The 16183-nt window shown below is 45.0% G+C and overlaps 1 protein-coding gene and 1 pseudogene across 3 annotated transcripts; both read right to left on the bottom strand.

Annotated features, from left to right (window-relative positions):
• Positions 1-657: 657 nt before the first annotated feature.
• Positions 658-5907, bottom strand: LOC123068571 (uncharacterized). 2 transcript variants are annotated; one of them, XR_006431841.1, is made up of 6 exons: positions 5046-5380; positions 3604-3665; positions 3413-3512; positions 3038-3318; positions 1937-2048; positions 658-1076 (listed from the first exon to the last, which is right to left on the bottom strand). XR_006431841.1 is itself a non-coding variant. In XM_044491174.1 (6 exons), exons 1-3 carry the CDS (start codon positions 5707-5709, stop codon positions 3509-3511), a joined length of 687 nt encoding a protein of 228 aa, XP_044347109.1. In that variant the 5' UTR covers positions 5710-5907; the 3' UTR covers positions 658-1076; positions 1937-2048; positions 3038-3318; positions 3413-3508. The 2 variants fall into 2 exon arrangements, 1 of the variants encoding a protein (XP_044347109.1); XM_044491174.1 differs by having other exon boundaries at positions 5089-5907.
• Positions 5908-6491: 584 nt separating this feature from the next.
• Positions 6492-15201, bottom strand: LOC123068572 (uncharacterized; annotated as a pseudogene). The gene is made up of 17 exons (XR_006431842.1): positions 14959-15201; positions 14650-14709; positions 14469-14552; positions 14246-14376; positions 14096-14171; positions 12717-12787; positions 12399-12485; positions 12245-12317; positions 12105-12181; positions 11951-12019; positions 11769-11874; positions 10837-10852; positions 10064-10201; positions 8616-8843; positions 8291-8524; positions 7835-7921; positions 6492-7162 (listed from the first exon to the last, which is right to left on the bottom strand). The product of XR_006431842.1 is annotated as an uncharacterized protein (transcript).
• Positions 15202-16183: the final 982 nt, after the last annotated feature.

The following is a 16183-nucleotide window of genomic DNA, read 5'->3' on the forward strand; positions in this document are numbered from 1 at the left end:
GGCTTGCTGGCTACTCCAGATTGCTTTACTGTTTGCTAGTGAGTTCCGATCTATTGTTGCTACTCTCTCTGTCCGGAAAAGTTTGTCCCTCAAATGGATGTATTTAGCATCATGTTAGTGCTAGATATATCCATTTGAGGAACAAGTTTGGGACAAACTTTTTCAGACGGATGGAGTATATAGTACAGTACTTGAACACCGACAATGATTCGTATCGTTGCATAGTACTCCCCCTATTCTTGTTTTTTTCAGAAACTAGATGACCCGGTTGCGCCACTGGCACAAGAAGCCAATTAGAAGCGATGTTAGTAGTGAGTGAGAAAGTGATATTAGTAATCCATAAGGAAAGATAAACCAATGTGGAGATAGCATAAGGGCATTATAAACATAAGTCTAGTACACAAGGCATATAGGTGACACTGATGGTTTACGATGATGTCCTCATAGGCGGACGCGCTTTGCCTTGTGCCTGAAGGTGAAGGCATACATCGTTCATTGGGAAGCTGAGATAGCATCATATACAACATTTGCAAATACTTCTGCAATATAGATTCCAAATTCATACATAGCTGACATAGGGTTTATAGTGCCTGGACTTATTAGAGTGTAGTGTATCATCATATAGAATGTAGCATGCGATAAAACCAAAGTATTAGCCAACAATAAAAGAAGGTGCTTAATTAGTTCATTACATTTAGGTAAAACTGCTTCTATGAAGCGCAGGACTAAAGCATTTAGTTAGAAGTGCCAAGAAGGATTAGCGCAGGACTTCAGTCATTTATGTGGGTTAGCATAGTATACTACTGCACATGTAGTAAAAACACCAAGAAGCACCAGGAATCTTCTGGACCAACAACAGAAACAACCAAAAAAGCACTCACTTTTCAGTTCATTGGGATAAATTTATATTTATCTGAATGACACAGAAATCAACCTCTTTATCTATCATCACAAGGTCAGTATGCTTGATAGGCCCATTATGAGTCGCCCCACAGTAGTGACACAGATGAGACAGAGGACGCACATATTGCTGTAGACATTGGCAAGACAGGAACCAACAAAATGGTGCTTGCCATCTGCAGGGAGAAAGCAATACCAAAAAGGTTAGGGGAAAAATATAGAATGATAAAACAAAGAAGAGACGCACCCACTCATTATAAAAGTGGCATACCCAAAAAATCGTGAAGCAAAAAAGGCCACCAAGAAAGCATATTGTTGTAGACATTGGCAATATAGGAACCAACAAAATGCAATAGACTAAAACCAAACTTTATAAGGGAATGATTTACAATAACCAAAAGATTTTGCACAACAAGCAGTAAACATATAGTAGATATTAACACCCGTGACATAGGGCCAGCATAAAAAAAGAGCATCGGTGTAGAACAGACATATAATCAGTGTAGTCGGCAAAAGATAGGGGAAAGAGAAATTGAAGAACCCAGAAAGAGCATTCATATATGAGGCCCTAAGCTGTATGAACCAAAAGACTATTGACATGAGCTAGGAAATAAATGGCAGTTGGCACCACACATATTGGCTGACCTCATGAAACAGCTAGAACAGACTGGCCAGCCATAGCTAACAGGGTAAATAGAATAATGTACATATTGTAAAAGACACCACCAGCATGGATTCTAAGAAATGGATTGGAAGATCTCAGGAAACACAATGTTCCTGGTCTGAGAATCAGTAGTACCATCTTCATTTTCAATCAGGATTTTCAAAGCCTTTTTTGAGGTCACACGCGACACTGCTACATAGAGCTGGCCACGCGTGAACACAGGTGCATTAAAGTATAGACCAACACTGCATAACACAATGTTCAGTACGTTCAGACAACAACTTATGTCCAAAGGAAGTGGTGAGTGTAACCAAATAATCAGTTTCAGTAGGCTTTCATAAACCTCTCCCCGTATGTAATAATAACACTAACCTTAGGTACATCATCGTCGCGAGCTAGATCTTCAGTTGAGGTATATCTTCAGTGACAGTAATACAGACACAACGTGCAGGAAAATCCGTGAAGCAACAGAAGAATTACCCAACTGTTTTTACCATAAACATAAAAGGAATCATGGCATTAGTAAGCAAAGGGAAATTAGTGCGTTGCCTAATAAACAGCAAAATAATGTAGCAAACCAAAAAGGGACCTGCCACCAATTGGTAAAAGTTTCTCCGCCTAATTTTAAAAAGTGTATGCAACAGATTTGTAGCTATCCCAAGATGCCTAAAACATATGCAACAGATACGTAGCTATCCCAAGATGAAAGACAACAAAAAATGGCAGAAATACCTGCTTGTTGAACAATAAAAGCACATTTATACCATACTTTATGTGTGTCACATATAATCACCACATAACACAACAACTACTATTAATGCAATTAACAAGCACCAACCATTGGTTCTTTCTAACCAGATCAAGTTAATTGCATGTGAGAATAGCACATCAGTTCTGAAAGTAGGATCTTCTGTGTAAAGAGAAAACACTAAATGAACTAAGGATTCATAAATTGATTGAAGAGAAATAACATTAAAAGAAGCAAGAACTTGTCAATTGATTGACGGAAAGACAATCAACTGAAATGTAGCAGACATACGAATAAAATGCATTTTGTAGCCTAAATTACAGATATTAATATGCCATCTCCCCAAGAACTATCTGAAGAGGGACAAATAAGCACACCCCTGCTAATATATAATTTAGAAGGTGTAAGTATTATGAAATAATTAATTCCAGTAGGCCTTCATAAACCTCTCCCCACCAAACCGTCCCTCTATGTGTACGGAGTAACTGCCACTTAATACGTGTGTCAACCATGGCTGTAGGCACAATATTCATAATGAGCAGCTACAACTACTACTTGCTGCACACATTTCGCCCAAAGCACTAACCTGAACATGTACTGCCGAAAACAGGGGACACACATGTTTGCCCAATCAACAAACAGAAAGCAAATCACCAGGGTAAACATAAGCAAACAAGAACATACTGCAAGAAGCAATCAAGCGTGGAAATGAGAGCACATCTAACCTTGCTGGCTAATGACACAGACTTGCTGGCTAACAACACAGACGACGAACAACCTGAACAGGAAGGGAAACAAGCAAACAAGAACCTTTCCGCTCACAAGCATTTGATTGGAGATTAGCAAGAAACACCATATCTCAACAACAACAACAAAAGAAAGAACAACAGTTAGCAAACCCACTTGTCTAAGCAGTGTATCGTAGATAGCCATGAGGCCACTCTGGACGACGGCAGCGTAGGCCTTCCCATCCAGATCGAACTGTGGGTTCTGTAGATCAGCGAAACTGCAAGCAAGGAGAATTATCAACATACAAGAAGTGACGATAACCAGAGGAAATGACCGTCAGTAAACTGCTGTGAGAAAAAACTCTCTGCAACCTGTTGTTGATGAGCTTTCGGTACATGAGCCTCTGCCTCCGGACGCCGACGGCGCCGGAGGTGACCAGAATCACCTCATACCCCTAGAAATTAAGCTCACCTGAAACAGTTACACATATTTACTGATTAGCAACTGTTAGAATGATTTTTTTACAGGGTTAGAAAGCTCCTTGGTCAGAAAATTCAGTTACCTGCTCGCAGAGGGCTCCATGGCCAGTCGACCATTCTGCCCGGTGACAACAGCGGTGCTGACCTGGATGCACGAGAAAGTGATTAGATGAACCCGGTGAACAAAACACCGATTTTCTTAGCGAATAAGCAAATTATTTACTTGATTTTTTGTACTTTGCAAGACAATCAAAATTGGCTAACAAGTTGTAAAGTAACTTTAGAAATCTCTTGATGCCTAAACATATGAAGTAATTCCTCCTCTCCTCTTCACCTCCATTTTTTCACTCAGGCACATGTTTGTCATGAACCTCTAGGCTGAGTGACTATCGGCGATTCGCATCACCGTCACTCTCTATGCCTACATTGTTATCGTTGAGACGGATACAACCGGGCGACAAGAAGAGGACAGCCAACCCTAGATTGCCCAAGTTTTGCTCAGATACCTCGGCGAGATGTTCACAACGGCAAAGGACGACTCTGTAGCTGCAGGCGAGACAAAGTGGAGCCCTGCATAAGCAGAGCAAGGCGCTGGACGAACTCACCGACATGCCAAGGATTCCTCACCATCATCATGCTGGCCTCATCGCTAATCCCCCACGCCCTAATTGATTCCTAAATCCAGATGGAACAGATAGCTTCACTGAATAGGAACTTATGATCTTTTGATTATTACACCGAGATGTGCGTTTAAATGAGTGATCTTGTCAGCCTTCTACTGAGTTAGTTTTGGCGGCAATTTTGCTTTTAAATACAAGAACGAGATCATGTCCTTTATGGTTATGAGTGAAGTTAGAATATTGACCTAATTACCCTTTGAACAAGTCCATAATACTCCCTCTTTTTTTACTTAGTTCACGTATTAGCTTTGGTCAAAGTCAAACTTTGCAAACTTTGACAAAGTTAATAAACAAAAAAATTAGCATATAATCCCTCTGTTTCAAAATAGATGACCCAACTTTGTACTAACTTTGTACTAAAATTAGTATAAAGTTGAGTCATCTATTTTGAAACGGAGGGAGTACAATAACAAATCAATACCATTAGATTCGTTGTTGAATATAGTTTCATATCATGTACATTTGTTATGATAATGTTTGTATTGCTTTCTATAAACTTGATCAAACTTTATGAAATTTGACTTCGGTCAACTCTAATATACATAGTAAATAAAAACAGAGGGAGTACTCTAGAAATCAACGGTTAGACGAGGCTTGTACTCCTCTCCAATAGGCAGTATAAGGTACTATAAAAGAAATCTCAATTTTCCCCTAAAAAATCTCAATTTTTTTACCGTGTGTTTTTTATTTTCTACTCGGCTTACACACCTTATAAGTACGACAAATCACACGTCGACGTGTGACTTTATTTTAGTAAAAACCGCACTATTATTATGAGTTATGGGACGGAGGGAGTATAATAAAACATAAAAATCCAGCGTGCGAGATGTTTCGATCACTCTTACTGCTACTACTTTACTAGGTGGACCAAGTGACGTCCACCCTGACCTTGCCGTCGGCGCCGGCGATCTCCGCGGTGTCGGTCCCGGCCAGGCGTGGGGCGAAGACCACGGAGCCACGCGCGATTTCGTGGTCGGGGCTCTGCCACGACGCGCTGGCGTCCAGCAGCTCGGCGGAGACCTGAAGCTCCGAGTCCGAGCACAGCGGCGCGGAGACGAGCACCGCCGTCGTCTGCAGCGGTATGGGCGCGTCTCTGGGCACGCGGGCCAGCTGGCCTTTCGCCCTGTGGAACAGGCTGTGCTCCTCCACCCAGCGTTCGCCCGAAGTCGCTCTGGCTTTCGCGGTCACGGAGCCGTAGACGTGGACGACGGGAGTCGAGCCGCCGTCGCAGTCGTCGTCGACATAATGTTCACGTGTCGTGTCCACCACCACCACCTCCACGGCGGCGGCCACCACAACGGCGCCACGCGGGCGCGCGTTACAGGGTGAGGGTGGCGTCGTCGTTCTCCTCCGCGTACTGACAAGCGCCCATGAGGTCGACGTCGCCAATGGCCAAGCGGTCGGCGCATCTAGGACGGCGCACCCAGGCGAGGTCAGCCTTGCTGCCCCCAGGACGGCGCACCGTCTGATTCTGAACGCGGTAGTCCAGCGGCAAGCCGCCCAAGCCATCCTCGGGCTGCCTTGCCTTGCCGGGGTACGACTACGTCTTCAACTTGGCCGTGGACGTTGCAGCCTAGCTAGGATGACAAGAGACAAAGTCGATCGTCCACTGATAGGTAGACACACACAAAAATCTAGTGCGTGTATGTATCGGTGTATGTAGAGCACAAACTGACAGGGAAAACTTACTCTAGCTTCGTATGTGAGCTGCGGGCGACGGAATCGACCCGGTCGAGATGCACTGCTTCCCATATACCGTCCCGTCGCTCTCATGTTTTCGTCTCCTTTATCCTGAACAAAAAGGAAAGAAAATGCAGTGCCGACGACGATGATCCCGGTCCCCGGCCGCTGAACTCTGTGGCTACGGCTGCATGGTGAAAGAGGATAGACGTGCTTTAAGATCTGTGCTAACACGTGGCGTCCTCTATGTATGATGTGTCTAACTTGATGAGAAAAATAGATCAGGTCCTCTAGGGGGGGAAATCCGTTAACATGGGTCTAACTTGATGAGTAGTTTAAGCAAGAACAATATTACGATACTATATGACAAGAGGAAGAATTTGAGGATTTGTGTGTCGGTTGGAGGCTCTTTTTTTATATTTCCTCCGTTCCTGGTTTTGTGGTTTTAGTTCAAATTTGAACCAAGACCACAACACTTATTTTGGAATCGAGGGAGTAAGTCCGTCTTCTATGACACACTTTTGTACTTGTCAAACTACCCTTCCAGGGAAAATTTGCTGAATTTCATGTTTTTGTAGAAGAACAGGGCCTAGCTCCGGTTCCATTAATGATAACACAAATTTCAACAGTAATTTTGAAACCAAATTAGCCAAATCCTTGCAGCATAAACCGAAACATTAAACCGATGGAGTACTTTGCCTCGTAGGGGCAACTACCAAAGCAGAGATCTGCACCTGCAGCAGACACTAGAGAAACAAGACAGACACACATAAATCAGGCAGTTCATTCTCCAACGCTAGCTCAGTCAGGATGATGCAGGCCATATGGCAACCTCGGAGTAGCCGTCCTCGGTGGCGCACGCCCGAAACATCCCGGTCGTGTTGTACGCCATGGTCACCTGCCCGGCGGCCGACACGGCCACGAGCCCGACGGAGCCCCGGGGCACGCCGGCCACGACGCGCGCGGCGGCCTCCTCCAGGGGTAGGCCCCGGTGCTCCATCACCGCCACCACGTCGCGCGCCACGGTGTGCCGGATGATGTCCTCGCCCTTGCCCGTGGTGGACACGGCGCAGAGGGCGTTGGCGTAGGTGCCCGCGCCGATGACCGGGGTGTCGCCGATCCGGCCGGACATCTTGTTCACCAGCCCGCCCGTGGACGTCGCCGACGCCAGGCTGCCCAAGGCGTCGACGGCCACGCAGCCTACCGTGCCGATCCGGCTGTTGTCGTCGTCGTCGTTGGGAGCGCTGATTGGGTGGGTGTAGTTGTATTGGGTGTAGTCGATCTGAGAAGCAAGCAGGCAGGAGGGTTGCGAGAATCAGCAACAGACTAAACTAATGGTCTTGCTGAACAAAAACAAACCTGATTACTCTGTTTTAGTATTTTTTTGACAAAAAGATGGCCCTAGGGCCATATTTCATTGATTAATCAGAAGGAGAAATACAAATTGCAGTAGAGCTACAGTTAGGGAGATCAGCGTGTTTTGGAGCTGGTTTCCAGCCAGCACGACCAGTATACAACAACAACAAGAAGATGATCTGCAACTCTGTTTTAATATCATCTTTTATTCAAACAAATGTGAAACTTATCGTTTCTGATTTGGTTATCGATCTCTGAACTAGGCAACAATGAATCAGGAGCTGGCAGCTCTATCCACTTGGTGATGAATGAATGTTCTGCATTTTGTTAACATATGGATTTCATTTTCCAGAACGAATACAGAGTAGTAAGTAATATGGCAGAGTACGCAGGGCATTCTGAATTTACCGCGTGTGTGACAGTTAGAATTTACAGTGGTGATTAGCACATGATCAACTTGCCCAGGTCATGTGCAAACTGCAAAGTGAGTCACTCGAGGCCTGAACATACATACAGAGGATATGGTACCTTTTGTTTGTTTCAAGTGGGCAAGGATATGATATCAAAATGAAGAAAGCAGTGTGACAGTAGTATATACCTGCACCCTGTTGGCCTCTTTGGCGTTTTTGAGCCTCTCAATATTTTCCTCTGTTATGAAGTGGCTTTGATCCCTAGTCTCCACACCCTGAGAACCCACACAGTTTGTTTTCACTTTCAGTTTCAGAAATATTTCGGCAACAGCTAAAATCATGAAATTCTATGAATTTCAGTCATTTCGATTCGCATTTCGGCCAAAGGGCTGAAACACTCGCTGGAATTCAACCCAATAGTTTAGAACTTCTGAAAAATATTTGAATTCCTGCGCACTACTTAAATTTGCTGAAATACTTTTGGCCAGAAGGTAAATATTTCAGTGGATTTCATCATTGAAATCCTAGAAAAATGAAAACCACACACGAGATAAATTAGATGAACTATCACAAATTCTTCTTGGGTGAACAACTTTTTTGATTATGAAATGCAGTAAAGTAATAAAATAGCAGGTAGCATGTACCTGGTCCCTGGCGAAGGCCTCGGCGCCGTCGAAGGCGAGGTAGATGTGGGGCGTCTTGTCCATGACGAGCCTGGCGAGCGAGACGGGGTTGACGACGGTGGAGAGGCCCGAGACGGCGCCGCAGCGCATGTCGGTGCCGTCCATGACGGAGGCCTCCATCTCCACCGTGCCGTCGCTGGTGAGCACCGAGCCCTTGCCGGCGTTGAAGTGCGGGCAGTCCTCCAGCTCCCTCACCTGCGCATGCGTGTGGCCCAAACATCTGAGAGATGGGGAAAGAAAGAAAGGAAGGAGACGGACGGGGTTTAGATAGATGTGCACAACGTACGACGAGCTCGACGACGTCGAGGGCGGAGCGGCCGGCCCGGAGCGCGGCGGCGGCGAGGTCGAGGCATCGGCGGAGCGTGGCGAGGCGGGGCTCCCTGCGCTCGGGCGGCAGCGTGCGCGGGATGTCCCCGGCGCCGCCGTGCAGCGCGATCGCCCACCCCATCGGCCGATCAGCTGCTGCAACCAAGCCAATGGGCCAGTTGGATCGTCCAGCCAACAAAACTGCTCCCTTGGCGGCGCCGTTGCTGTTAGACTAGACCAGTGGTTGAGCGAGGCAGACACGGGCGTGGTACGTCATATATGCCACAGCTAGCGCAGGTACGTCACGTGGTGGTCCGGCGCGATCAGTGCGCGACGCAACAAACCCATCGACGCGGGAAAAGGCTGCCGGATGCGTCAGCCGCAGCAGCACTGGATGGCAGATTGGCAACTGCTTTGGCAATGGCGTCGTCGGTGCCCAGACGTCTGCCGTCTGCCGTCACGCCGGGCGCATGGGTCGGACGCGCACCACCAACAGCAATTACACTAAGCCGCGTCACTAAATTCCTTAGGACGGTGACTACAAGTTGCAACCATTTTTTAGTTTCAGAAAATATATTCTTCTTTCTACAAGTTGCAATTGGGCAAGATTTATTGTAAGAGGTCTGCCTGCCCTTTATGTTTTGTTTTAGGGACCTGGCATGGCATGGCATGACTTGACTCCGAGGTCGCTGCAGATGCTTTTGCACGTTCAAACCGGGTTAAACTCTCTTTACCCTCCCACATATGTGGCACAAGGTTTTACCATATACTCCCTCCGTTCCAAAATAGATGACCTAACTTTGTACTAAAGTTAGTACAAAGTTGAGTCATCTATTTCGAAACAGAGGGAGTACGAGAGAGGCCTTCAAAAACAACTTCCCTGTTCCAGACACAGATGAAAGCGCCATCAATCTGGCCACCCTCTCTAGTCTCTACCCTCCAAGCAAAAGGACTTGGCCGCAGCTTGCGATTTTATCATTCATAAGTTGAAAGCCAAACTCCCAAGCTACGAGGCTCACAATCTATCCCATGCAGCGAGAATTGCCCTCTTTAAACTCTGTTTTTGCCTCTATCCCATAAGAAAAAGCAGTGGCCAGTAACAAAGCATTTACCGGGTCTGTCAATTGGTTTCCTTCATCACAACTAAAATGATCACCAGACAATGCGAAACCTCGAATAAAGAAAAGATGACTTTGGTCATGTAGAAAATAAGTGCGTCATGGTTTTTAATTTTTGTAACAATGTAACCGAGAGACGCCACACATATTACGAAAATCGATTGTACAGGTCCTGCGATCTCTCTCACATCAGCATAGAATCAAGGAACCAGCAGGCGGCAAAAACTCTGTCGTGCTGCTCTGTTTCTCCAGCGCCAGACACTTCCGCATATGCTTTTTCGAGTGCCAGCCAGGGTAATGATAATTCTACAAAAGCCCAAGCCGTTGTTTCTAGCTGTGCACCTTGAAGCAACTCAATCGTGGGAACAGTTGGATCAGGTCGTCCCGGCTCCTCCTCTGTCGAACAAAGGGTACTCGTCAATCAAACAATTCATTTGCAGAAATGATGCAGTAAAAAGTGACGATAACTCGGACTCAATATCGAAGGATAGGGTTGTCTGCACAATAACTATCCTTTATTTATTTTTGAGCATCATTCATTTTTATTTCCCCCAGTCAGCTTACTCATCCTCTTAAAAGGAGTTTAATCTCTACGAGATGGGTGTGTTTGGCACCAGGATTATCTAGAGCTTCAAATCATGGCCGTTTGGTACGCAACCATAATATTTCAGTGCCAATGGAAGCGACTAACCGAAGCATTTATCTTTCTAACCAAGTAACCCTACAACACAACCGACCCAGATGGGCTTCACCCTAAAAAATCACATTAACAGCTTCAACATGCTATTTGCTGCAAGCCATCTCTGATGAACTACAATTTCTACAAGCTAATTCAGTTAGAACCCCGGTTTGGCACAAGGCACCACCAAGGAAGTAGTCCGAGATAGCTATAATCGGTCCCTCCGTTCCATGAATAATTATTATCAGTTAGAAGCGTTGAATGCTCAGACGCAAATTGAAAAGCTGCCTGCAGATCAACTGATATCGCTGCAAGGCAATACTACTTGTGGAGAAGACGAACAGGGATTTAACGAACTCGCAACTCAATCATGAGATGGATAAGCCGCTCCCTAGACGACTCACAGTAGGAAAACCAGATCTAAGTTATTAATTGACAAAAAGTCAAGAACATGAGAACTCGCTGGATCTTCCATTGGTTCCTAGATCCACCGCCACCTCATACCGTGGACCTCCCAGCAAACCCCGAGTTCGTCTTGTGGAGGTGAAGGCCGGTGAGGAGATCTGCAGGTCAGCGTAGTGTCTCCAAGCCTGTCGAGAGGAATACAACAGCGGGGAGATCTGCAGGTCGATGCAACGATCTTCTAGGCACCACCTCCAGATGAATCTGGTGGATGAGGCGGTTGCCGGTGAGGATGCAGAGGATACCAAGGGCAGTGAGAAAGAAGAGGAGAAGGGTTGGGGAACGAGCTAGGCACAAAAATGGTCTCAGGGAGAAATGCTCGGTTGGTGTGGGGCGTTATGTCCAGTGAGATCCAGTGGATTATTTACTTTCAACTTCAGGGGCGGACTTATAATTGGAGGTGCGCAACATCTTTGCAGCTTCACTAAAATGCACTACAGTCTAGAGGCCCCTTCAGCTTAACTCCACCAAAAAATGGAGTTGGGGTGTTTGGCATGGCTTGACCTGCTCCAGCACAGAATCTATCAAGTGGAGCTGTCACCCTAGGATTAAATGATTAACCATCAAGCCTATGGGCCTAATGTCATTCAGACAGCATAAGGCATATGAGCTAATTAGAAACAAGATGTAGAAAATGCAGAAAGAAATTAAATTCTAGTACTTTTGCTAAATTGTAGGCTGCTTGGCAGGAATGGATACAGCCAGATAAGTTTACTCTTATTTGTATGGTCATGGCTTGTGCCATAGGCTAATTGGATAATTAACGTTATTTTGAATTTAGTAGTGGTATGAGAAGCAGAGCTTTGACTTAGAAAGCAGAGGACTGGTTGAAGAAAATTACTTTAAATTAGAGTAATAGGTTTCAAGTTCTCACCTTAATACCAGTACAGCCATTTACATCCAGAGTCGTGAGACTATTTGGGCAAGATTTTGACAAAGCCTCCAGGCAGGCATCAGTTACTCCAAGTATTCCGAATAAACTACATTAAAAAAAAAAACAGGATGTGCATAAGCCACAACGAAAGCACTATCTTTAGAACAAAATTACCACATTACCTTAGTAGTTCAAGGGACCGACAACCTTGTGCGATAGCTACCACCCCAACATCAGTAACACGTACGCACCTGTGAGTAGTGATTCCAGAGATAAATCACAGCAAGTTCAATTATTAATTTATTTAGAGAAAAGTAAAGTTTGCTCTTGCATTACCAAGATAAATTGAGATATGTCAAACTTCCGCATCTTGATATACTGCTAAGACCGTCGTCAGTTAGGTTCTGGGAACCCTGAGTTAGTGAACAAAATAGTTTGATGGTTCAAAATTCAAAGTAGATTTAATAAATAGTTACCTGGGCCCCACATAGGTCTAGAAATGTCAGGTTGGCTAAATATCCAATTTTTGTATAAGCCTTGTCGGTAAAACTGCATGATGTGAAGTAGATTGTTAGATGCTCAAGTTCACTGCAACACAGAATTCTCTATCTTGGATATTTTCAATATTACCTTGAAAGGGCATACATGTTCAAGCTTTCAAGAGCAGAGCATTTCTCAAGAACTTTTTGCAATGCATCATCAGTCAACTTAATGCACCTATAAATACATCACACAGGATATTTAGGTGTGCAAATTATGTTTCCTGCCCAAGCTCGCCAAGGTTGTAGAACATTAAAGATCCCAGTCAACACTAGATGAATGTTCAGAGTGAAATGACAAATGTGGTACTGGCATCTAATCGTTGCTGAAACTACTTCAGTTTTTGAAAATGAAAATCGGGGGCCAATCCCATTACTCAAAAAAAAAAACAAAAAACAAAAAACATACCTGGTTATGTCCAACTTCTGTAGTCCTTGATAATTATCGGCAACTAGCTGTATTCCTCTATCTGAGATATTCTGTGTACATGTAATATATATGCAATCAGTGGGATAAAAAGCCACGGGAAAGTAGAGCTGGACATGTAAGATGCAATCTACTAATGCTTCATTATCACTCTGTTATGCTCAGCCCAACACTCCCAGTCAAGATGGGTGATAGATAGATATCGTTCCCATCTTTTGTTACAAGCTAACTTATGTTCCTTGACTCCAAAACCCTTAGTTAGACCATCTCCTACTTGATTCCCTGATATTACATGATTTAATTGAATTATACCATCATATAACTTCTCCTTAATAAATAAAGGATCTATCTCCACATACTTGGTTCTGTTGTGTTGGATCGGGTTACTGGTTATGCTGATAACTGATTTATTATTACACCAAACCTTCAAAGGACCTTTTCCCAGCACCTTCATTCTGATAGAGGATTTCTACCCATAATATTTCACTAAGTCCTAGTGATATAGTTCTACTATGTTTTTAAAGCGTCCCTAAGGCGACGCCTAGGCGACGCCTAGGCGTCGAAGCGCTCCCCCTCCGCTTTGGAAAATCGACCGCTTTGGGCGCCTAGGAGTCCAAAGCGCCCGCCTAGGCGTCGCCTAGGCGCCAAAGCGCCCCCCCTCCCTAAGGCGGTAAGGCGTCGCCTTAAAAACATAGGTTCTATACTCTGCTTTGGTTGTTGATTTGGACACAACTAATTGCTGTTTGCTTCGCGATGACACCATGTTTCCCTCCAACCAATGCACAATAGCCTAAAGCTGATCTTCTGTCATCAAGACAACTCACCCAATCGGCATCGCAATAACCATCCATATTAAGATGGTCATTCTTCTTAAACCCCTTCCCAGGACTGCATTTTAGATACCACAAAATAGGTTATACTGCATCCATATGTCCACTCCTAGGATCAAGCATGTATCTGCCTACCACACTTGCGGCATAGGCAATGCCAGGTCTTATATGCCTTAAGTATAGGAGTCCCCCAACAAATCTAGAATCTCTTAGTACATTCTTAGAGATTGCAGATTCCAAGGTAGATTCTATAGTTCCAAACAACAAGTAAGCATGAAACAGGAATGTAAATATGTTCGCCTGATTCAAGTAAAAGAAGATTAATGTTGATTCCAATAAAATGTGATAAAGAGAGCACCACCTATATATATTGAGTATAGATTCAGCATCATGCTTCCAGACGATATAGCAAAAACATATAACAACATAAATTTAGAATCAACTGCTTAGCCTGGCACAACCATAGATAGGCTCATTGTTTGATAAACTGGAAACATTGTGAGCTGACAAAACATTGTACAGTAACAATACCTTACAGCCACTCAGATTCAAGTCGATTATCTGCTTGCAGTTCTTCACAGCGTGTTCAATGCTTGCGTCTGTCAATCTGACGCACCAAAAGTCCAATGATTAGAAGTGCAAGTTATGTAAAGTAAAGGAAACCTCCAGCAAGTGACATACCCAACAATCCAATAGATCGACAGGGCCCGGAGATTAGGACAAAGACTGGTGGCAGCTCCAATCCCTGTATCAGAGATCTTCTGACATGCATTCAGGTTCAGGAGTTCCAACTCTTCCAGTAAGATAGCACCCTGTAAATAATCTTATGTTAAACCAGCTGCAGATTCTAGTCATAGATAGGAGTAGAAATTATCTAAAAGGTACAGAGCAGAGAAAATTTCACCGTTTCTTTCAGATGGAGAAAATGCCGGTCCTCAATATCTTGAGCGAATTCAAGGTTCACGACCTTGAGATGGCGATACCTTGCCTAAACAAGGATGGTAAAGACACAAGGAATGGCCATAGAAATAGAACAAAATGTTGTCTGGACGACTTGGAGATGGGATTGTGATGATGATGATTACCAGTGTAAGCGCCGAAATGAGCCGCTCGCCAGCTTTCTTCATCTCGTGCAGGTCGAGCACCTGATAAGTATTAATTTGGTACTGGTGAGAGAGACATTTGTGCATTCTTAGACTAGAGAAGTTATCCTGAATCGAGAAATCATGCGTCAAGCAGCATCAAAAAAACTGATTTTTCCGCCCAAATCGGGAGCGCGCGGCGAAGGGGAGACGGCTAGCTATAAACCCACCGCGCTGAAGAGAAAGCGCGGCAGGAGGAGATGGCCGAGGAGGAGGGTGCAGGCGGGCGGCTGGATGTGATGTGGTACGCACCTCCCAGAGCTTGGGGTTGGCGGCGAGGGCGCGGTGGCACCAGGGGCTGACTGAGAGCAGGGCGCAGGCGTCGCGCTGGGGGAGGCGCGGGCTCACCAGCTCCATCACCCGGGGAACCGTCTCCCGGCACCACGCCTCGTCCGCCGCCGCCGCCATCGCCGAGGTTCGCTGCGGCTGCGGGGAGGGGAGGGGAGGGCGTGATTTTTTATTTCTTTTTTGTTTAGATTAGACTGGGCAGGCAAATTTCTCCTTGCCCGAAACGTGAGACACGATAGGCCCACGAAGGGTTTACGTCCACACTCAGGCCTTTCTCGAGAGCAACAAAGCAATACGAGGCACCGCACGAGAGGCCCACAAAAGGTTTACGTCCACTTCATTTGAGTCTTAGGGATGGGTTGCGAGCTTGTCACTTCACGCCCTCTCAACAGTCATCATGTGTCATGCTCTAGACGCTTCATTTAGATTTCCTTTCTAGTTTTATTTTTCTGTATGCGTTTTTGGCTTTTAGATGTTTTTTCTTTGGGTTTTTTCCGCTTCTAGATTTTCCCTTGGTTTTCTCCTTAGCTTTTGATTCAAAAACTAAAAACCGCGGTTTCTTTTTTTCTTCCGCGAGAGGCATGGCCGTGCCTCTCAAAAAGAAAAAAAGAACGTAATTTTTCTTCCGCGAGAGGTACGGCCGTGCCTTTCGGAAAGGGAAAATGTGTTTTTTTTCTTTCCGGAGAAGCACAATTTTACTTCTCGTAGAGGTACGGATTTGCTTCCGCGAGAGGCACGTTCATGCCTCTCTAAAAGAGAAAAAAACACATTTTATTCCTTCCACGAGAGGCACGTATTTACTTCTCATGGGAGACTCGGATTTGCTTCCGTCAGAGGCACGGCCGATCTCTCGGAAAGGGAAAAACATGTTTTTTTTCTTCCATGAGAGGGATGGCCGTGCCTCTCGGAAAAGAGAGAAAAAATGTTTTCTATTCCTTTTTTTTCCGTGAGAGATACGGATTTGCTTCTGGCCGTGCCTCTCGAAAAAGGGAAAAAATTCTTTTTTTTTCTTCCGTGAGAGGCAGGGACTTACTTCTCGTGGAAGTACGGATTTGCTTTCATGAGAGGCATGCCTGTCAGAAAGGAAAAAAAACGTGCTTCCGGTTCGATTTTTTCATGAAAAATAAATCCTCAAAACCTATTAACATTGGATCTAATTTTGAAAATCTCGACGCAAGGAATCCAATGG

The sequence above is a fragment of the Triticum aestivum genome, chromosome 3B (assembly GCF_018294505.1).
Source record: "Triticum aestivum cultivar Chinese Spring chromosome 3B, IWGSC CS RefSeq v2.1, whole genome shotgun sequence".
Lineage (NCBI taxonomy): Eukaryota > Viridiplantae > Streptophyta > Magnoliopsida > Poales > Poaceae > Triticum > Triticum aestivum.